The sequence below is a fragment of the Lacerta agilis genome, chromosome 1 (assembly GCF_009819535.1).
Source record: "Lacerta agilis isolate rLacAgi1 chromosome 1, rLacAgi1.pri, whole genome shotgun sequence".
NCBI lineage: Eukaryota > Metazoa > Chordata > Lepidosauria > Squamata > Lacertidae > Lacerta > Lacerta agilis.
This window is the reverse complement of record NC_046312.1, coordinates 114,261,479-114,284,774: the sequence shown is the minus strand read 5'-3', so window position 1 is coordinate 114,284,774 and position 23,296 is coordinate 114,261,479. Positions and strand designations below refer to the sequence as shown.

The following is a 23,296-nucleotide window of genomic DNA, read 5'->3' as shown; positions in this document are numbered from 1 at the left end:
GAAACCAGAGCAGCGCACGGAAACACCGTTTACCTTCCCGCTGGATCGGTACCTATTTATCTACTTGCACTTTGACGTGCTTTCGAACTGCTAGGTGGGCAGGAGCTGGGACCGAAAACAGGAGCTCACCCTGTCACGAGGATTCAAACCACCGATCTTCTGATTGGCAAGCCCTAAGCTCTGTGGTTTAGACCACAGCGCCACCCGCGTCCCTTTGCTTAAAAACGTCCAAGGAAGGAGAATCCACAACCTTCCGAGGGAGTCCATTCTTTCTTTTTAATGCTTTATTGTTCATAATTATATTTGTACAACGTAAACTCATAATCATTACCAAGGGAGTCCAGTCTACAGTCAAACAGTTCTTACTGTCAGTAAGTTCTTCCTGATGTTTAGTCAGAACCTCCTTTCTGACAACTTGAGGCATTGGTTCGGGTCCTACCATCCTTGCGGTGCCCATCTCTGCCACTCTGGATTCAGGGATCTGAACCCAACTCCTTTTTGATTGGCCAATGGCAATGGAGGCAATCACCCATCCCTTCAGAACAGTGTTTTCCTATCTCTTAGGACTGACTGACCCGCATTCTACTGATGGTCACATGGAACCCTTCTCCAGTTCTCCTTTGAATGTTTGCTACTACCACCAAGATCTGCACCCGCGGTGGCTCCACCCACTTCCCATGCCCTTCAGGGCTCATCACAACAGCCCCCCTTGTTGTGGTGTAGCCCCTGGAGCCAACTAAGGGTATAGTGATGCTGTAGAGATTCCATTGCCTGTCTGGAAAGAATCAGTTGCATTCAGTGATGTGGGTTTTCTGGAAACTTTTGAAGTGGAAAAACTGAGGATACTAGCCCATAGCTGCGATCCAGACCCCCATGCATTCCTTGGCTTTCAATTGCAATCTGCAGAATGGGAAATCTGGATTTTTGGTTTCCGCTGTGGGCAATGAGGAAGATCTGGTTGCAGACGTTGTTCCTCTTTGTTCGAAGCAGGCAGTACGGTATATCTGTCTGCAACAGAAGACATGCATCAAGAGTCTGAAGCTCTGAAGTTCATGGAACTGCTTTAACAACATACCAAGTTTCAACTCCTGCACTGTTGAGCCTCAAAGCATGATTTCAGAGAAAGTAGCTATACAGTGGTACCTTGGTTTTAGAACATCTTGGAAGTCTAACGTTTCAGTTTTCAAACACCAAAACCCAGAAGTAACCCAGAAGCTGAACAGTCTTCCATAACAGATTACATTCGAAAAACCGAGGTAGGTACCACTGTATACACCAGAGCAAGAATCGTGGAGACCATGCTGTCTCTTGTCCAGATAGGACTGCAGCTGACAAGTCAGCCTACCTAAACTGGTAAAAGGTGTTCCATTCACAGGAGAAATCTGTGCCTCCAAGCGACAGAGTGGGTCAAGGAGCACCCCCTCAACTGCCAAGCACACTGGAGGGAGTGCAGTCCTTTCCAAGAGCATATAAATAGCATTCAGGTAGCCAAATCGCCAACCAACATCACTTCCATCTCAACCCATGCTCAAGCACTATTTTAGTAGTTCCACTGCCAGGGCTGTCTTAAGCATATACGGTGTTGGGGTGCAAAGATCCTCCCCCCCCCAGGTTGCCCAGTCCCAGGCACACAGGAGAGCGGAGCTGGCTGGCTGCCTCAGCATCTCACTGGCTCAGTCGCCCCCGAACTCACAGCGCAGAGCTGCATGAAGCAGAAGAGCCCGCCATGGCATTCCAACGACCAATGGGTGGGCTCTTCCCCAGACTCAACTCTCAGGCCCCGGACTCTGAGAGCTCGGCGCCCGGGTGCCCCACACCCCTAGCGCCTATGGGTAAAGACGGCCCTGTCCACTTTGTCACCCAGATCAGTTGAAAAAGAGAAATAAAGCTGTTACGTTATCTGCATATTGATAGCACCTCACCCCAAAATCTCCACATAGGACTTCATTCAGTTATTTCGTGGAGCTGTTAAGAAGAAAGATGTGCATGCCAAGGACTGTTGAAAAAATCCTGACCGGGGGACTCTCACGGCCCCTTCTAATCTACAGTTCTAGTTTTCATGTTATAACATAATGCTACCATCTTCTGAACTGGTCATCCAGGTAGGAATGGAACCACCTTAAAATGGCGCCCTCCAATTCCCCGCCAAGAAGAAACAACAGGGCCACACACCCTTGTCTCTGGCTTAAGATCTCCATCAGGGCAATAAAATCTAGATCGAATGCTCCACTGAAATAAATCCAGAAAACCAGCCTCGTCCAAAAAAGTGCTTGGAATTGCCACAATACCCCTTGAGCACTTAGCCCAGGAAGGGGACAGTAGCAACAGGCGGATGTTTAAATCTCCCACCTTTTCTTCATTCTAATAGTATCCCATTTTATTTTATTTTTAACTGAGAGGCGAATATCACTTTTACTCAGTCCCTAAGAGTAAAAAAAAAAGGAAGAAAAAATAATAATCCTGGAAATACTGCATTACTGTATTTCAGGATGCTGTCTGCTGCTAGGTCCTTGCAATGAAAGGAGATGAAAAAGACAAAACAAAATAATTCACCTCCGCTGAAAGGGAAAAGGACCAGATAATTCTCTGCGAGTCAAATAACTTTTCATATAATTTTTAATGCCATTTAAAAAGCTAACAAAACAAGTTAAGATAAAAATCGAAGGGTTTAACCTGCAGGGGTACCTAGAAGGGATATGAGTTTTGCTATGAAAAATAAAATGAGGGAAAAAGAAATATTTTAACAAATGTAACTGGAGAAAATTATAACTCTAAATTGTTACATAGCTTCTTAGTAAGGTCAACTGCATAATATACGGTACCTTAAACCTCTTCCAGCAATTTTTTAAACACCATGCAGCTTAAATAGCCTTCCTTCTGAATTCAGAGGTAGTTTCTTCTGGGAGACCTGAATGCAAATCAAGAGGTAATAGTGGAAGGAAATTAAAAGATGTGCTATTCTCATTTCGGGTTTTTGTTCCCCCTACTCGTAATAGAAAAGCAGCACCAAGTGCGCTACGGCATAGTGAACCTCTGCCTTCTTGAATAGCTTTTCTTTCGCTGTTAATCTGATATGCATTACCCCCCTGCCTTTTCAAATAACCATAGTGTTCTTTACTCTGATCAGCATTAAAGTTCAGCAGGAACAGCAGCAGGTGTCACGAAGGGTCAACGTATTAGCAAATCAAAGGAAATAATAGCCAGATTAAAAAGTTTTCCTTTAATAAAATAAAATATCGCCAGAAACTTCTGCAACACCCTGGACCTTACTTTGAGCATAAACATTCCATGTACCGACTTCAACATTTGGGAGTCGAAATAAATGGTTAAGTAACACAGAGATCCGAATCTAGGAGAATCCAGTTCGATTTGCCATTTTTTAAAAATAATAATTAGTAGCTTGCCATCTGCAACTAAATTGGACTCAACACACACCGGGCATTCTGGCTTGCCACAGAAGGATGATGGAGAGAGAGAGAGAGAGAGAGAGAGAGAAGAAGAAGAAGAAGAAGAAGAAGAAGAAGAAGAAGAAGAAGAAAAGAGACGGAAGTGTGCCAAACAGGGATGGGGTAACTGAATGTGGCTTTTAGCTCTTTCTATCTGGTCCTCCAGTCGGGACTCTTCCCAGGCCAGTCTTATCACTAGCTCTTTCTTGGGTGCTGCTGTCTTTCTTGAACTCTGATAAAGCTTCTTGCTGGCCTGGATGGAGGACAGATGCAGATGGTGCAAACTGAGTGTATGCGAAAATCGCCTACCGCACAGAGTTTACATTTACATTCATTGCTCCACTTCCTGTAACGTAAAGCGCAAGACAACCTGCTTAGCAGATGGTACGTATCCTGAGCAGACCTACATCTGATATGCCCCGACAGAACCTTGACATGCCCCTTGGACATCCAATTCAGATGCAAAACTGCATTTGATATGACCAGTTAATACCCAATTCTGGGCTGGTACAAACAGGGCATGAAAAGTGCCTGCCCTGTTCAGAACCCATATGGAGAGAGCCTGTTCGAAGTAGGCATGCACATGTAAAAATCCTATGAGTGTAAGCCAAAATTGCATTTAAAAAATCCAGGAATCAACCAGGCCATTTTGTTTTATCTGCTTAGACTATGGTAGAACAGACAGTCCTAGTGGTAGGGGCTGGTGCCATATATAAGGCTTGACTGGAAATTTCAACTATCATCTGAACCAGCTCTCTGTTGGGAAAGATGTGTACAGAGGGGGGGCATACCCCTACCTATTAAGAAAAGCAGCTGTGCCCAACATTCCAATGGTTTTGTAACAAGGTGGTGGGCTACTGGAAGGAAATAACTGTGATCTGTTACGCAGATCACACAAAATGTGCCGGCAAGAACGTACTATTAGATTAGAGATTAGACAATGCAAATGGATGAAACAATGAGGCGCTCAGAGTAGATTCATAAAACAAGGCGAACGATGTTAAAACCCACATTGCACCACAGAGGAAAGCCGCTCTGAAATTAGAACAGCAATTTAACACTATTGGATCTCAAAGTTTAATATCAGAACTAGCATGAGGGCTATATATAAGATTAGGAATATGTTTGGAAATATTTACAGTGTAGGAGTAACTGCCAGCTGAGCAAAGCCATCAACTACAAACTGTGATACTAGTGGAAATATTAAAGGATAAAATGGTTTTAACTTCTGCATGGCTTAAAAAGGGGGGGGTGGTATTAGAAACCAAATCTGTTGCTTATTAATCTTGTTCTCGTGCTCCAGGCTTCTTCTGAACACAGAACAATATAGAAGCACACCTTTCTACAGGGGATACATGTTACTGGGGTGCAAACCAACTATCAGGAGGGATGATTTAATCTAATTGTAGATTGTGTCCTAATTTACAAAGATCGGTCCTCTGTTTAGAGAACTGACACCCCTCTGTTTGAAAGTGTATTCTGTTTTAAAGGGCAGCAGTGTCCTTATAGAAATGAAGAACCAGAAGAAGAGAGGACAGGAGGAGTCTTGGCATTGCCCATCAACTGGGGCAGCAGATGGAGCCAGCCACACAGAAGTCACAACATCGCCCGCTATGGTGAGGTGAGTATTTTTAGTTAGATCGTAAAAATAATTTCAGAATCTGCAACAATACATCTCTCTCTCTCTCTCTCTCTCTCTCTCTCTCTCTCTCTCTCTCTCTGTGTGTGTGTGTGTGTGTGTTTTATTCACATAAAAGATCTCAGGGCAGTTCACAGAATAAAATACAAGATAAAACACAGTAAATAGTTAAACTAAAACAACAAATCCCTCCCCCTTCCCACAGATGCAATTAAAATGCTGTAGGATATTAATCAGCCAGGGTTGAAGAGGAACGTTTTCGCCTGGTGCCTAAAACTATATAATAAAGGTGCCTGGCGAACGTCCCTGGGGAGAACATTCCACAAATGGGAAGTCACTACAGAAAAGGCCCGTTCTCATGTTACCACCCTCTGGACTTCATGTGAATTATCATATGCAAATGCTACGCAAATCTGTGTCCTGTTGTGTTATATTATTTTAGTGATATCTTTCCTCTCTCTTTTTGGTACTGCGTTATGTGACCACCCTAATCTTTAGGGGAACTTCTTTCCCTGCATCTATATGTGGTGTCCAGTTATTGTGGCATTTGCTATAGCCAATCAGAAGCAACGTTAAAACTGGGCAAGCCACATTTGGAACAGTGAGGTACGAGCCAAGAACCCCCATGGTCTGTATTCAGCTGGTGACATGTTTGTGAACATGGGAGATGGCACACCCATTACATTAACCGCTCGTGTTGATGTTACTTGTTTTTTCTCTTTTGTTTCTTATTTTGTATTTTATTGCATTGCAGTTTGAATGACTGATCTCAAGCTATTCACAATCCAGACCGGGAAATAGCTTGATATTTGGCATCGTTGACAAAATTCAGAAAACCACTTAGCTTGCATTTAAAAACAGGTCTTGGCGCCCTTAACATTATTTATGAGTCCTCCCTGAGGCATCCTGTCCCATGTATTAAGATGCATACATTGATTTAAATATGAAGTGAGGCTGAGGCAACTACCTGTGCGTCAGAGTGTTCTATGTCAATATATTAGCAAGTTGCTTGAATAAATTCACAGTTGCCTCAGACTAAAAGGTGTGGGCAGGTGGTGGAGAGAGGCGAGCAGAATAGGCACCGTATCTGAGGCAACAGTCATGCAATATTTTCCCTGAGAAATGAATACCCAGAGATCTATATTGGTGAGTCAAAAAGGCCACAGCTGCTCCTGTAGTTAACAGCAACCAGTAATAAACATCAGTGGGGTGATACTAGGGGCAGAGAAGGGAACTTCCAGTCTAGGGGCTTCCCATTTAGCCTGCCAGCCTCTCCCCAGACCCCTCACCTGTTCTGTGGGACCCACCACTCCTAGGTGATTTGCCGCTAACCAACTGAGGAGTGCGGGGAGACGGAAGAGAGAGGTTGCATGGAGAGGAGGTTTCTAAATGCCTGTTGCTCGCATCACCTACCACAGAGGTAGAATGAGTTTTCTCTGTGTGTTGTGCTTTGTGTGTATGTGAAAGAAAGGGAGTTGGATGGGAAGCTACTGTACCAAGGTGCCACCGATAAATAAAGCTCCTTCCCTAAGAGGCAAATAAATAAATAAGTAAACAAACAAACAAACAAACAAATACTCCACCCATCTGGCTGGGTTTCCCCAGCCACTCTGGGTTACTCCCAACAGAATAATAATAATAATAATAATAATAATAATAATAATAATAATAATAATGTGATAAAACATCAACCATTAAAAACTTCCCTGAACAGGGCTGCCCTCAGATGTCTTATAAAAGTCAGATAGTTGTTTATGTCCTTGACATCTGATGGGAGGGTGTTCCACAGGGCAGGTGCCACTGCCAATAAGGCCCTTATCTCACTTGGCAGGAGGCCCTTGAAGAAGGGCCTCAGATGAAGATGTCAGGGTCTGGGTAGGTGGCTCATGAGGGGAGAGGTGATCCTTCAGGTACTGAGGTCAGGACCCATAGACGTAGCCATAATTTTTCTTAGTGGGGCAGGTTTTTGTTGGGGGGCAGAACCTTATATTTGTATTGATTTGTATTGATTTAGGGGGGGCAGTTGTCCGCTACCCCCCACTTGGCTACTCACATGTAAAAACCCAGGGCTTTTTTTTCAGCCAGAACTCACATGAACTCACTTCCGGCACCTCTCAGGTTGGCATCATTGCCATTCTAAGAGAACAAGGGAGGCGTTCATGGTGAGCTCTGGCACCTCTTTTTCTAGAAAAATAGCACTGTCAAAATCATTTCTTTGAACTGGGCCCCCAAAACAGATACCACCAAAAATGACACAGTACTGGCATAATATATGTGCAATGTACCATGTCAATTAGCAAGCATATTTTGTACCAACTGAACTTTTCAAAGTTAGCCACAGGTAACAACTCATTTCATTTACTGGCTTAATAATCTTGCTTGTGTTTATAGAGATCAGGGGGAAATTCCATTCGGTTGTTTAAAGGCAGGCCTACTTAAGTTGCACAGCATCTTAAAAAGCAGAGACATCACCTTGCCAACAAAGGTCTGTATGGTTAAAGCTATGGTTTTCCCAGTAGTGATGTATGGAAGTGAGAGCTGGACCATAAAGAAGGCTGGTCGCCGAAGAATTGATGCTTTTGCATTATGGTGCTGGAGGAGACTCTGGAGCAGGGGTCAGCAACCTTTTTCAGTTGTGGGCCAGTCTAACGTCCCTCAGAGCATGTGGTGGGCCAGACTATATTTTGGAAAAAAATAATGAATGAATGCCTATGCCCCAGAAATAAGCCAGAGATGCATTTTAAATAAAAGCACACATTCTACTCATGTAGAAACATGCTGATTCCCAGACTGGCCCATGGGCTTTATGTTGCCTACCCCTGCTCTTGAGAGTCCCATGGACTGCAAGAAGATCAAACCTATCCATTCTTAAGGAAATCAGCCCTGAGAGCTCACTGGAAGGACAGATCCTGAAGCTGAGGTTCCAATACTTTGGCCACCTCATGAGAAGAGAAGACTCCCTGGAAAAGACCCTGGTGTTGGGAAAGATTGAGGGCACAAGGAGAAGGGGATGACAGAGGACGAGATGGTTGGACAGTGTTCTCAATGCTACTAACACGAGTTTGACCAAACTGTGGGAGGCAGTGGAAGACAGGAGTGCCTGGCGTGCTCTGGTCCATGGGGTCACGAAGAGTCGGACACGACTAAATAACAACAAGCTTCTCCATAAATGACTGGTACTCAAAGCTGTGGAGCAGGCCTAGTGACCTCAAGGTCAAGCACAAAGTTCCAATAAGTGACAGGTGATCTAGGGATAGGGTCACTGTTATTCTTCTCTTACAATTGTTGGCTTTGTTCAGCACCTCAGTCCACAAATCCTTGCATGCAGCAGCAGGCAGTTCAGGGCTACCACATTCACTTGGTCAGGCAACAGGCCGGTAGGAGTCAGGGTCCAAAGACAACGATGGCCAAGGGCAGAACCAAAAGACTGTCTTTTATCTGTCTTTGCATCATCCCTTTCTCTGTCTCTCTGCCGTTCGTTCAATCAATCAATCTTTATTGCTGTCAAAGACCAGGCAGCGGAATTAACAACAGCAACATATACTACATCAGCACCAAGGGGCAGTAGATGAAATTAAAAATTATCTTGTAAACTTCTTTGCATTAAAAAATAGCACTCCTTCAGCTGAAATCTCTCTGCTGTTGCCTCTCCCCTCCTTGCCACTTGCATTAATTTGAGAGCTGCATGACCTGAAGTTGTGAACCGCCCTGAGATCTGCAGGTATAGGGTTGTATACAAATTTAATAAACAATAATGATAATAATAATTAGGCCAAGAGCCACAGGTTGCCCACTTTTTCTGCCTGCACACATGAGTGGAAGGATCTCTTCTAGAAAACCCCCTACCCCATTTGAAAACACATGAGAAACTCTGACAAACCAAATCAAAGCCAACAATTTCTGTCTGCTGCTGGGTAGGCATGTCATGTGGTGATTCAAGTTCTGTGAGTTACACCCCAACCTACATAATTATTACTTTAAGAGTAGGAGGGGGGAAATGATGCTACTTTGGGTATTTTTTTATGTTGTAGCTCTGCATTACACAGTTGTATTTTAAAACGTCTTATTTGGGGGCAAATAACAGCTTGTGTGTGTTGTTTCTCAGTAGACAACCCCCACCTGAATTGAGAGCACATTCAGACTGAAGGTTGCATGGGTGCTTTTTCTTTCAAAAGAAGAGTGAACAATTATTTTGTGTCATCTTTAAGAGACCAAATAGTGCAAACAGAAGTTTGGCCCTTAGATTGAAGTAACAGAAATATGTTCATGTCTCCCTTCTAACTTTTGTCGAATCCAAAAGCACAAGTACTAAAAAATGCACGTGATTAGAGCAACCTGGGAGTTTTTAGCCACACCATGGCAATGTTAAAGTCTCCTTATAGCAAATATAGGTTCTCCCGCAGATTTTTTTTTTGTAGCTGTTTATGCTTGAATGAGAAACAAAGCTGGTGCCGTTTGCCAGGAAATCTTGGGAAAACTTTTTTCTAAACGTGCACACACCTCGCCTCAGCAGTACTTATAAAACAGTAAATTAGGCTGCATTGATTTGCAAACGAGTCCGGAACAGGACATTTAAACATTTCTGTGGAGAGATGCAGTTGATTCTATTCTGTTGGGCTCTTCCCTTCGAATTTGACAGGGGCTTAGTTGGGCTAAATATAAAGTTGGCTCTCTCGAGTATCTTTTATTCCCTCCCCACCCCCCATCCCGTCGGTGTGCTGCTGGGGACGGGAAAGAGCGCGAGGGATTAACGTCGCCCTCGACTCGCCAGTGATGTGGGGAAACTCCGCAGTTGCCTCGGAGCCAGCCGCCAAGTGGGCGGGACGTGCTTTGCCCCTCGGCTCCTAGCCTGGCCGGGCGCGGGGTGGTGCTGTTCTTGCAAGCTCGGAAGGTACTTGGGAGGCTGGGTTGTTGTGCGACTCCTTGTGACATTAACCGGAAGCGTGGGAGAGCCAGGGCACGCACACTCGCACTCACACGCTCACGCGCGCGCCCAGTGGGGAGCAAGCCGAGGTCCCGCGGGGTGAAAGCGGAGTTGCTTGGGACAAAGTTGGCCGCTTCCCTTTTCGGCGGGTCCCTCCAGGAAGGTAAGGGAAGCGCGGTCTGCTGCAAAAGCCTGGCGGGCTCAGCGTTGTGGTGGGTGGAGATTTCGCTGGAGGAGAAGAAGCCCGGGTGTTTCTCCTGACTGGGTGGGAAAGAAGGGGGGCGGGCGGCGGCGGCGTGTTGCGAGGAGATGAACGCGCGTCCCCCAAGAATGTCTGGAGCTGATATGGCGGGCGCGAGCGAATACATTCCTCGCTTGGTTTGCCTCGGGGGTAGGAGGAGGAGGCGCGCGCTTGGCACAGTTGAGCGCCAAAAGGCGAGCGACCCCGCCGAGGGTTGCCGAGGATTTGCGCTTTTGGAACGGGAGAAGAAACCACTTTGCGCAACAGGCCGCCCTATATGGGGTCTGGGCAGCCGGGGGGGGGGTGGATGAAAAGAGAGTCCTCTTTCCCTCCCTGAAGCCGGCCTCAGGCGCTTGGAGGGAGCGCTGCAGTCTCGCTTGCGCAGCCCCCTTTGCGTGCCAAGAGGATTTATGTAAGTTTCTCAGCAACTTGAAAGGATCATTTCCTGCTCTTGGAAGCGTCTCTGCGTTTAGCTCGAACACGCGCACACACCCTCTCCTGTTCCCGAGCCTTGGTGACACACATGCCTTTCCTCTCTTTTAAAAAAGTAACTTGCTGGGAAGTTTGGAGAAGGGCAGCTTCCGCAGGCCCTTCCGTCGTTGCCGCCTGGGTTTCAGGATTGCACATACCTGTGCAGCGCCGCCCTTGGAATGAGCGCAGGGATGATTCAAGCCACCTGTCATCTTCTGGGTTTCGGGCATTCCTCATCCTCGCGGCAAAAAAAATCGCTAGACTCGTTTTGGGTTTCTAGTCCCGTAGGGATGTCGAAAAGTTTGCAGCAGCAGCAGCAGCAGCAGCAGCAGCAGCTGGAGTGGCACCAGTTTAGAAACAAAAAAGGCAAGCGAGTAAGGAAAAACTTGGGTATTTAGCTCTGGTTTGGAGACACCCCCTTGCCCTCTGTACTCCCCAAAGTTTGCTTCTGCTAAGCGATATTTCCCACCACCACCACTTTTGGCAGTGTGTGTAAATAATGCATTCTGGCCTTTTAAGTAATAGTTTAAAAAAGGTAAAGGTACCCTTGACCATTAGGTCCAGTCGCTCTGTAGGCCTGAGGAGCCAGCGTTTGTCTGCAGACAGCTTCCAGGTCATGTGGCCAGCATGACTAAGCCGCTTCTGGCGAACCACAGCAGTGCACGGAAACACCATTTACCTTCCCACCGGTGCGGTACCTATTTTTCTATATGCACTTTGACGTGCTTTCAAACTGCTAGGTGGGCAGGAGCTGGGACCAAACAACAGGAGCTCACCCCGTTGCGGGGATTTGAACCGCCGACCTTCTGATCGGCAAGCCCTAGGCTCTATGGTTTAGACCACAGCGCCACCCACATCCGTTGTCTAATCCATTACCTGAGATCAATGGAGCTGGGACCGAACAATGGGAGCTCACCCTGTCAAATTTATTAACATTAACAGTTAGAATGCCCCAAAATTAACAAAGTATGCTGTACTATTTTTCTAGAAAAAGAGGTGCCAGAACTCACCTGTTATCTTAGACTGGCAATGGCGCCCACCTGAGAGATGCCAGAACTGAGTTCCTGCAAGATCCATCTGGGGGGGAAAGCCCTGATAATAGATCCTGAAATTTTGACAGCCTAATACTTGGCAGGTTTATTTGGAAGTAAAGCCTACCTAATTTTAGGTGATGGTACCCTCATGGACTTGGTTCTAGGTGGGATGACTACATAAACAAAACACGAAAGAGTTGTTAACATGGAAATGCAAGTGGACTAAGTAAGGGGGCATTGGTTATAGCAACAAAGGGAGCCATGGCATGTCAGGGCACAAGTGGGAAATTAAAATGGCTGCTTTCTACTGCTGCTGCCACCATCAGGCCCCAGGCTTCAGGGCCTGCATCAGTACCAGTGGGCCTGGTTACTGGGGTTCAGGCCCTTAGCAGTTGCCTGAGAGTGCTGATGGCTGGGCCTAGTGGTGGGCCAAAACCTTTTTAAACACACACACACACACACACACACACAGTGTTTCTCTGTCTCTTAAGGCTCCTGAGAATTTCACTGGGTGCACTTGACCTAATTATTGTGAGGCGGCTGTTGCTGGTGTGTTTTCTCTTCACAAAGTGTTTCTTTGCAGCCTCCCCTCACCTGCTTGCACTACTGACCTGAAAAAACCACATGTGTGGACCAGATCTTAAACCCCTGAGATTAGTCCCTTTAGGTCCATGTCTGCTGACTTTAGGGATATTTCTTTGAAGGCGGTCAACCACCGGTTTTTAACCCTGGTCTGACTAGCTCATATTGTAAGATCTGGTTCCCTCTTGTGCCGGCAGGGTTATAAAGTACGACTAGGAACATACTGCCATATGTGATGGGGATGTAACTTTGTACACAAGTTCTGGAAGCCAGTTGTGGCGGAAATTGGCATTATCGTTGGCAAACAGGTCTCCTTGGACAGTGTGTCACAACTCTTATCTATTTTTGATAGCACCAATGCTAATCTTACTTGTCAACAATTAATTCCGTGTCTGCTGGTTGCTGCTTGTCTAATGATCTCTCTGGGATGAAAGGACACAACTTGTTGTTATACAGATCTATGGTTTTAAAAAGTCATGTTCGTTGCCATTTCCGACAAAATGACTTGTAAAATACACGCTGCCGAGGGTGATGCGGACCCTTGCAATTTTGCTTCTGCTTTGGGGCTGTTTGTAATTTATATGACCAAACAAGCTCGTGACTGGGTGCATTCCCACTAAATATGTATTAATTTGGCAACATTCATGATTGTTTGGTACAAACATGTACCTTGTAGTCCACTACAGAATATATTTTAGTCCATTCATTATTATTTTTATAGCTTTCTATTATTATTATTATTATTTTATTATCTTGTAATTTTATTCTTTCAGCTTTTATGACTCTTTTTTATTATTACCGTACTTTTAGCTTGATGCTTTGTTTGTTTGCTTGATTTTTTTTTTTAAAAAAAAGCCACATGGGACTAATTTTACCTGGAACTTTTACCAGGAAGGCTGGCTGCTGAGCACCTGAGGCTTGTATCCTAATCCAATGTGGCACTAAGTAACTGTCACATCAGTTCAATGATCTACACTTGTGCAATGGGATTCCTTACCTCCCCTTCTCCTCCAGTGTATCCCTTAAATCTGTTCTAGGTTTTCTAGCAGATTTGGGGAGGGCAAGGAATGCACATAGGGAGAAGAGGGAGGGAAAGTTCCATTTCACAAGCAATAAACCCTTGCACTTTGGGGACAGTTACACAGCGCTGTGTTGGATAGAAACCTGGGAATGGTGTACTCATTGATTTTGTGTTTTAAGGGAAGCCCTTCCTGTTAGCTTTCTTTTTAAAGAACTATTTCCACCTTGATGATTTAAAAGTAGTTTACTTTAAAAGACCTTTCCCCTCCTTGTTTGCAAGAAAGCTTAGCTGAGGATGTCATGGTTTTGTTTTTTAAGAGGAAACAGGCACCCAAAGAGGCTGCAGATGGCAGACTTGTAGAATATAAGGACGTTCATATCAGGATTTCACCCAAATTTTCTGTGCCCTTTGGTCATTTTTGGATACAATTTCTGTTCTCAATTGCTGGACAATGGTTGGGGAAAAAACGCAGAATAGTTTTTTGGCCCAGCACTTACCTGTGCCTGCTTTGGATCTATGAACTACTCATCAGAGATTATAGTATTTTCCAAGAATAAGGAAGCTACTCATACTTGCTTTAAGCTAAAACTTGGAACAGCTAAAATAACTTTGAATCATTGGTACCTCACACATTTATTGGACTTATCTATATGCTTTGAGACATGTACATATGGACTATATACTTTTAATATTCATGTAGTGTTTTCCCCCAAGGGCTTAAATGTTTCAAATAATTCATTAATCCTTATGCGCAGAATAAACATGAATAGATATGGTTGCTGAGTATTTATAGCCTGCTTGATTCATTTTAATTTAAAACAAAATTCCCAAGAGCAGAAATATGAAAATAATAAACAAACCTCAAACATTTTAAAGTTTCCTACTCAAAAACTGTAAAATGGTAATAGCAGCACGCAGCACAGCTAAAATGGCATTTTAAAATCGCATTCATTTTTTTTAAAAAAAAACACTATTCATTATAAAAAATCATATATAGTCCCTGTTTTTGTTAAAATGTCTGAGCTTTCATGTGATTCCTAAAGCTTTGTATGTCAGTGAGACTCTTCTATGAATTGCCTAGATCCCTTCCCCGTATTATAGGTGAGGGACTGAGACAGTGTGGAAGGGGCACAGCATTTGTACCGCATAGGGGCTGCTGCAGGCAACCAATGTTTTGAGCAGTCATTCTGATTTGCTGGCAGAAAGTGTGTGCTGTGGAGGTTAGATACCATCCTATGCTTATTGAGCATTTGTTCTGATTTGTTTACGGGGTGGTTAAATGACCACAAGCATTCATTCCAAGTTGCCTGTAGAGTGTTTGCACAGCTTCCTGTTAATCATTTGTTCACTTCACACTTTCCATTGGGTTTCTCTGTTGCTTTCCAAACTGCAGAAAGTCCATTTTAAAACAACAACACCAAAACACCTGGATTTGTTGCGCTAGGGCAAATCCTAAAGTTCCGGTAGGCACCTGGCTCCCACCCTGTGTTAGAAACTCAGATATATAAGCTAGGTGTCAAATGGCTCCTTAAACCAAGGTTAAAGTTGCCAAGGTCTAGTTGCCATTTTGGGGCAAGACGGCTCTAAAGTTTCATTTTTTCAAATGATGGACTGACTGTGGTTGATTATCATTTAAACATCTGGCTAGTTCAGATGACAACCTTGAAGTAGGTTAAGAACTTTGAGAACTTAAAGAAGAAAGGTCACTTGATCCAGGGGCAGTCCACATATATATTGGCCTATTCCGACCTCTTTTCTTAATGGTGACTGCTTCGGCTCAGGCTGCACAGAAATTCATTCCAATTGTGCATGTAAAATATGACTGGTAGAATTTGACAGGATGGGGTATTAGTGTGTGAAAAAAAGTCAAGATCCAAGGATCGCCAGGCATGCACGTCCAGCTGGTGGGGATGCCAGATGCTATCCTGGCACCCAGGCATCTTCACTTGGTCACAAGTGTTCGAAAGCCAGGTGCAAAATGCACCTGGTTAATTTCGGACAGTGCTCCCTCCTGCAAAATACTGGCGTCTGGAGGCACCCATACCATGCTCTCTTAACCACCATAACTGCTGCTGCTGGTATCAGCACATCCCTTCTGCTTAAAACTTGGCAATGAAAGAGTAACCCCGCCCCCCTCCTTGCACACCCAAACGAAACATTTTTCAAATGGAGGTTATCAGTCCTCATTTTATGTGTTACTGTATACTCCTATATACTGGTACGTCTACTCAGAACTAATTCCTACTGATTTTAAGGAGGCTTGCTCCCAGATTGCAGCCTTAGTGTTGCTTCTGTAGGTAGTTCTTAGCTGATCGGCCTCATTTTGGGTTTTTTGGTAACTTAAGCTTTCTGGAAAACCGGAGAGAAAATTTGTAATATGTTGTTTTCTTTTTTTCTTTCTGGCAGGGCGCTTGTACCTGCAGCAGGTTGCTTTACAACATGAGAATTGTCTGGTTAATATATATATATGTATATATATATGTATATATATATATATATGTATGTATATATATATATATATATTATATATATATATATGCTTGTAGAGTCATTAGCAGGAAGATATTCATCTACCTATCTCTGCTGTTGAGCAGCTGCTGAAGGTAGCAGGATCCATGCCTGGGGTTGAGGGTAGGGAAATGAGCAGGAGAGGAAAAGAGAGAGGAAAAGAAGGTCAGTCGTAATATGTGTTCTCAGATTTGCTTAGGCTGAAACAGAGCTGTGTTTGCTAAGAAAGCCAGGCTTTCTTGTGCCTTTTGTAGCATATTATCACCATTATACTGCATAGATTCCTTTCCACCACTTAGAGGAATAGTGAGTTCATTTTTGTTTCAGGGTGCTTGGAATGGGGCCGCCTTTGAAATCCCAAGAGATGAATTGCAGTATAGTGATACGAAATCGTGAATCTAAAAATGGATGGCCAAAGTCCTCGAAAGCCACGGAACTGTGTTTTCTTTCCCAAATAAGGAAACTTGGCACATTCTACTGTATGTTTTAAGCTAGCACAAATGTAGTTACTACTTTATTGGCAATACATTGGCACAATGCCTTTCCAAAGGAATCACTGAAAGCGAAGTGTCTTGGCTTAATTGCTTTTTATTTTAAAGATCTAAGCTGGAAATAGGAGAATTTAATTCTTGGATACCTGGAGAATTGGGTGACTGAATGTTCCAATTCCAAATGAGTTAATATTATTATGATAGTCAGCTGTGTGTGCATGTAATGTAATGGATGTGGCACTCTGTTAAAATACATGGTTTTTACAGTTTACGGACACACAGTGATATATTAGGATATGGTAAACTAAAGGTGCCATACTGCAGTTTATTTACTAGAGAGTAAGTCCCACTGAACTTAGAGGGGCTTACTTTTGAGTAAGCTTGCTTAGGCTTGCATTGCGCACTTCCTACGACTTGGCTTGGATTTAGTTAAAAGTAACGGGTGCTAGAGGGACGCGGGTGGTGCTGTGGGTTAAACCACAGAGCCTAGGGCTTGCCGATCAGAAGGTCGGCGGTTTGAATCCTCGTGAGATGGGGTGAGCTCCTGTTGGCTCGTTCCCTGCTCCTGCCAACCTAGCAGTTCGAAAGCACGTCAAAATGCAAGTAGATAAATAGGTACCGCTCTGGCGGGAAGGTAAAACGGCGTTTCCGTGCGCTGCTCTGGTTCACCAGAAGTGGCTTAGTCATGCTGGCCACATGACCCAGAAGCTGTACGCCGGCTCCCTCGGCCATAAAGCAAGATGAGTGCCGCAACCCCAGAGTCGTCCGCGACTGGACCTAATGGTCAGGGGTCCTTTTACCTTTACATTTAAGGGGTGCTAAGCCAAAAGGCGCAACTGTAAAGTGAGGAAGAAAATGCAATTGGAAATACAGTATTTTGTGTCATTATTAGTCTGTTTACAAAAGTCAGAAGTTCAATATGTTTCAAGGCATGGGTGTAAAAAATCTGTGTCAGTTTATGACAAAATGAGTTTGAACTGAAATTGGGAAGCGTCTGAACAGTGATCATCATGTGATAGCTTACTGTAGTTACTGAAATGGAAGTATGGCTGACGTATATTTTTGGGGGGCATAGCAACCTGAGGCTCCTCCCTGAGAGGTTGCCAGAACTGAGTTTGGTGAGTTCAGGCTGAAGAAGACCTTTCTCCTTTGGAATAGCTTGAGGGGGTGGGGAACTGGTTGAAGCTGTGCTCCTTTACTCAATACCGGATGAAGAATGACATCTGATATATGTGGCTCCAAGCCATGTAGGGTTTCATAGGCCTGAAAGCTTTGGCAAAGGAAGAAACTGGATTTTTTCACACCAGCTGTGGCTGCTGTGTTTTTTTTAAAAAAAATCATTTTGACCCATTTGCCCATCTTAGTTACGCTTAAGGTGTGTTGATCAGTAAAATACAGTGATAATAAAGCCCAGTTAAAAAGTAAACAAATTGTTAATCAAAAATTGCCAGGAATATGAGAAAGTAAGCAATCCAAAAGCAGTGGCGGAGCAAGCCAATCGGGTGCCTGGGGCGGCGCGTGTGCCCTGCACCTAGGGGCGGGGCCAGCCGTCCGCAGGGCAGGCCGCTCCGCGGGGTCTCCCGAGGAGTCTGCCTGCCTCCTCCCACTTAGCCGCCCTACAGCTGAGGGGGAGGCAGCGGGCACACCGTTTGGGGCAGCGTGGAGCCTGCGGGCACCCTAGCCGCTGTGTCTCTCCCAGGAGAGACACATGGCTCAGGCGTGCTGCAGGCCCCGCAATGAGTGCCGCTCGCCATTTTGTCACCCCCCTCAGTGGTGACACCTGGTGCGGTCTGCCCCCACCACACACCCCTTCCTCTGCTCCTGCCCAAAAGGACAATCCAATACACGCCTGCTCAAAAATAATTCCATTGTGTTCAGTGGGACTTACTCCCAGGTAAGGATCTCAGCCTAAAAGCCTTAAACTGTGATCCAAACTGCAATTTGTGGCTAGACCCAGTCAGAAAACCAGCAGAGGACTGAGCAGAAGAGGGCCATTCTGCTGATTTTCTGACTGGGGCTATGCACAATCTGCTTCATTAACTTGACCATTTGCTGGGTTAGGCATTTATGTGCACAGTTTGTCATCCCTCTGAATAGAAGATGGACCAGGACAGTAGCGTAGACCATGATCAATGTTCGTAATGCCCTTCTGAATGTAGATTCGCTATTGCCAGGGAAAACAGCACCTTCTGCACATGTCCACCATGAGTATTAGGAGTGCAGAAAGAGGCTCCTGTGAGCCGCAGTGGCAAGCACAATATATTCAACTGCAACGATCTGTGACAATACAGTTATAACATAATTGTGTTACGAAATCATAAGCACGCGTAAAATGTGAATGGTCATTCCATTGGATTTTTGGCTGCTGTTGCAATTTCCCCTTCCATTTCAGATAAACCTCTTAAGGAAGCGTTGGGATCCTTTTAGGGTGGGGTGGGGGGAACTTTGGCCTTCCAGAAGTAGCCTAACAACAGCTCCCATCATCCCTGCCCCTTGGCCATGCTGGCTTGGGATGATGGGAGCTAGAGTCCCAATAGAGTGGCAACCACAGCATACAGGATTTCCTGAACCATGCCAGACTGTGAACAATAGATTCATTGGAAGGGGGGAAATGGCACACATCTCCAGGGTTCAAGTTCGGCTTTGCAAAGAAGCCCACAAAATTTACCACCTGGCAATAATTTTTTTCAATGAACAAACATCAGTTGTTGTGGCACATAGATAAGTCTTATGCGGAGAGAGAATGCATTTTTTTAAAGTAATAAAAACTCACCTCCTTTATTACCTAGAGGCAGTCATTACTTTTTAAAGGCAATCGGCTTTTCCCCAAGCCTGGCCAGCCCATAGAATGTAGCAAAGCGAATCCCTTTTGTGTGCTAGAATGAAAAAAGGAACAGAATTAATAAAGCTTCACTGCATAATTACCAGGTGACAATTTTTATTAACCATATACCAACAACTAAATGAGTCACTCTACAAACCTGGAGTTTGGCTCCTATCTGTTGAAGGTTAAGATCTTAAAACAGTATTTCTCCCCCTGCAAATAATATTTTAAGGAAGCCAGAAGCCAAACTTTAGCTTTCCAAAGGGAGAAAAGGAACTCTTTAGCCCGCCGCTATACTATAATGTGCACAGGGTTTCCTCTTTCCTATGCTGGCTTATTCTTACTTTGGAGCAAGTGAAACCTATAGTTAGAGTAGGTATAATGGCAAGCTATCAGATAACAGGAACCCACTGAGCATCTATTTAACTATATTGAACTGGACGTGCTGTTGTTAAAAGAGTTGGATATACAAAGCACATACAGTATGACAATAGACTGCTGGGCATTAAAATTGAAATACAAAATGCAACAAAAGGTCTCGGATTCTTTTCTCCTTGGTGCGGAAGACAACATTTTCTAAGCTATAAAAATAATAATTGTCAGGAAGTGAAAAACTCACCTATCACTCTCAACAAATCCACAGAACATAAGCTCACATCTTGCAGTGTGTGGGGATATTTTTAAATAAAAAGTCTCGGGGCACATTAACTTATTTAGATCAAAATTGAAGTTCAATCCATCCTATAGAGACATTTATAAAGCAGCTGTCACCTTGCCAAAACAAAGCACTTCCTTTTCATAAGGTGATGGATACTTTAGAAATGTCTTTATATGATGGATAATGACAGAACCATTCCTTCAAATGCACATCATGTGTTACTAATCTGCTACAGGCAACAAAGCCAATCTCCATAACCTTCCCCATGGTTCTCATACAATAGTAGCTAGGAGTTCCCAATTGTATTTCAGCAAATGACAGGACCATGGAACTCTTGAGAGGTTCAGGCTGTTGTCTCCTTCTTCCTCATGAAAATTGCCACAGAAGATGTAGCTTAGAGAGATATAAGACTGAAGTAACTAGCTCTTGGAATAGATAAGTGAAATACTTGCATTTGAAGAGATGGAAGTGTTTATTCTACACACTTGTTCTTGGAAGCAGCTTTCCTTGATTCCAGCAAAACATAAATTCCAAATGAGCTTAGAAATGGAGATAGGAGTTTGGCCCCACCTATAATATCTGCATTTTCAGATTTGTCACTGAACAATAAATCACAGAATCATAAAGTTGGAAGGGACCCTGTGGGTCATCTAGTTCCGACCCCATTGCAAATGCATAGTTGAGGTTTTTCAGCCCATAATTAATTAGACTAGCTTTGGTGCTGATCCTGGATGACAAGGGAGTTCAGAAGTGGATAAAGGTTCATGAATTCTTTGCATCTGTCATGTCAGCAGAAAACAGGGCAGATCGCAGTGCATGACCTAGGTTTTGTAGGATGGGAGTGACTGAGGAAGTGATGGCTACCAACTTGGATGAGTTGAAACAAGAATCAGACAAAAATGTATGGAAGATTATGCTATCAACAGCTAGTAGCCATGATGGCTTTGTTCAACCTCTGCTATCAGAGAGAGTCTTAACCTGCAGATTCTGGGACCTGAGACTCAGATATTCTGCATGCAAAGCAGATGCTCTATCACTGAGCTGTGGCCCTTCCCTTGTTTCTGCTGTGGGACTCAGTAGGTAATGTTGTGGCATTCCTGGCTGGGTCCATTTTATCCTTACCCTTATTCCAATCTATATATGGAGCCACGGGAGCTTGCAGAATCGTGTGTTTTGCATATGCCATCAATATGCTGATTACATCTTGCTCTATTTCTTCTTTTCATCTGATCTCTGAGCTTATTGCTGGGGTTGGGATTGGGTTCAACTGAAGATGAGTCAACTGAAATTGAATGCCGTGCGCACTTACGCAACCGTAGTGTGAGTGTACATAAGGGAAATTCAGTTGTCTCTAATATTCATTGTCTTTGATACACGTATAACTAAAGTTAGACCTGTGCCTAAGTGTTTGCAATGAGGTTTCACAGATCCTTACATAGGATAGGGTAGCATTTTATTTGCTGATACAAAGCACCAAACATGGTAAGTACTGAATTACATTGCAAGTCACTAGTTGGAAAGTTCACTTGAGTCGCAAACTCCTATCAGCAGCTCTTGCAAGTCACTGTGACTTGGACTCTGGCCCCCTTCCCCATTTTGTAATAGGGAAATAATGGTACTAGTCCACTTTTTTGGCCAGCAGCAGGCATGGAAACTCAAGAGGATTTTGAATCTAGAACTAGTAGCTTATCAATCTGGCCTCTTCCCCTCCCCCCCCCCCCCAAGAGAACTAAGCTCTGAATTAAAAATACAATGCTTATGCACACAAATATATTTGTCAAGAAACAGGCAGTGGCAGGACTGTATCAGTTAATTCTCCAAACTTAACTTTATTTATTTTAAGCAGCACAGCACAGGTTAATGTTAAGTGGTGTGTGAACAGGTGTGGAATTGGAGATTTCCTGGTGTCTAGAAAATGATCACACATAGCGTCCCTCTCAACCAGTGAGGCCAATTCAGGCTGAAAGGTTAGTTGTGCATTCGCAAGGGCATCTTATTCTGTGCAAAATCATGTAATAATTTCTACAGGAGCCCATGTGGCTGTGCTACTTTTTGTACTACTTTTTGCACTTTTTGTACTTAAAAAAAATCTCTTTAAGTTGGATGTACAGAGAAATGTATTCGTTGCTTGCCTGTGCCAGCTTTTACAGTTACACTGGGTTCCCCCTGAAAGCTTACCAGTACTTTTAGACTTTGCTTTCAACATGAACCTGACATATATGGATTTTTGAGCTTGATTACTCCTTTTGGTCAGGGGTCAGTCTTCTTAAGTGATCCAGCAATAGGCTGGATAATAATATTAAAGATTATTTGAAGAGACCCCGTGACTTAGAACAAGAATGTTCTGTTCCGCTGGCAAGAAATATGATATCTCTTCTTCTTCTTCTTCTTCAAAGAAGAGGAAAGAAGAAGTGTGCCTTCACGTACTCATAGGGTTTTTTTGTATTGCAAGCAAGATAAATTATTCTGCAGTTGCTGTTGAAGGCACAACTAAGCCACTTGTGTTTTGGCCAACTTTTCCCTCTGCCGTATATAACAAATGCTTCTACCTTAGAGAACATTTGCAGACAGAGCTCTTGGTCTGGAGAGGTCTAAAGTTGTTGTTGTGCCAGAATATCCAGGAGCTTAGGTTATGTATATTTCTCGAGAAGTGATCACGACATGGATACATAGCATACCCCAGATTCCAGAACTCCTAGGCAAGCTAACAGTTGCAAGCGAGCTTTCCTTTTGACAGTGTACGTCACTGGGCACACATACACGGAGCCTTTTCCTGTGGTCCCAAGCATCTGAAAATAGCAGAGAATGCGGTGAAATTTTTAGCCATTTATCCACAGATAATAGCTTCAGGAGTCTGGACGGAATATATCGTGTGAGTGACACAGCCTTTTATACCATTCGTATCTTTTTTTTTTTTTTTTTGCATTATCGTATTATGGGAAAGTTCAGAATAGGTGAACCATGGCAACAAAAGCGTAACTGGAGATTTTTTTTGTTTCCCCTCCCTTTTTTTTTTCTTGCAGATTTTGCCGTGGTTATTTTGTCATTATGAGATGTCGTCTCTCGGTGCTTCATTTGTGCAAATTAAATTTGATGACTTGCAGTTCTTTGAAAACTGCGGCGGAGGGAGTTTCGGGAGTGTGTATCGAGCCCGATGGGTATCGCAGGACAAGGAGGTGGCTGTGAAGAAGTTGCTTAAAATAGAGAAAGAGGTAAGCATGCAACCTATCCAGTTCTTATCAGAAAAATTGCTGAGATTTAAGTTAAATTGGCAGAAGCTTTTATTCCATCTTTTTTATATATATAAAAAAACCCTGTGCAAGCATTTACTGTAACACTGGCAAGCTTCACTACTTTCAAACAAATCAGTAGGCTGTTTCCTGCCGCTTCCTTTTGATGGAATAGCTTCAATTTATCAAACGTTTTGCATAGTGAGAATATACTTAAAAGTAAAGTA

General features: G+C 43.9%; 1 protein-coding gene across 3 annotated transcripts in view; it reads left to right on the top strand.

Annotated features, from left to right (window-relative positions):
• Nucleotides 1-9,982: 9,982 nt before the first annotated feature.
• MAP3K20 (mitogen-activated protein kinase kinase kinase 20) overlaps nt 9,983-23,296 on the top strand; it is a 112,681-nt gene continuing 99,367 nt past the window's right edge. For 2 of the 3 annotated variants that reach the window (XM_033167984.1, XM_033168001.1), the window contains exons 1-2: nt 9,983-10,172; nt 22,863-23,051. In XM_033167984.1, the coding sequence (XP_033023875.1) occupies nt 22,893-23,051 (159 nt within the window). In that variant the 5' untranslated portion in view covers nt 9,983-10,172; nt 22,863-22,892. Of the gene's footprint in view, nt 10,173-22,409; nt 22,712-22,862; nt 23,052-23,296 lie in introns of those variants that run through there. The other variant, XM_033167993.1, reaches the window with a different exon arrangement.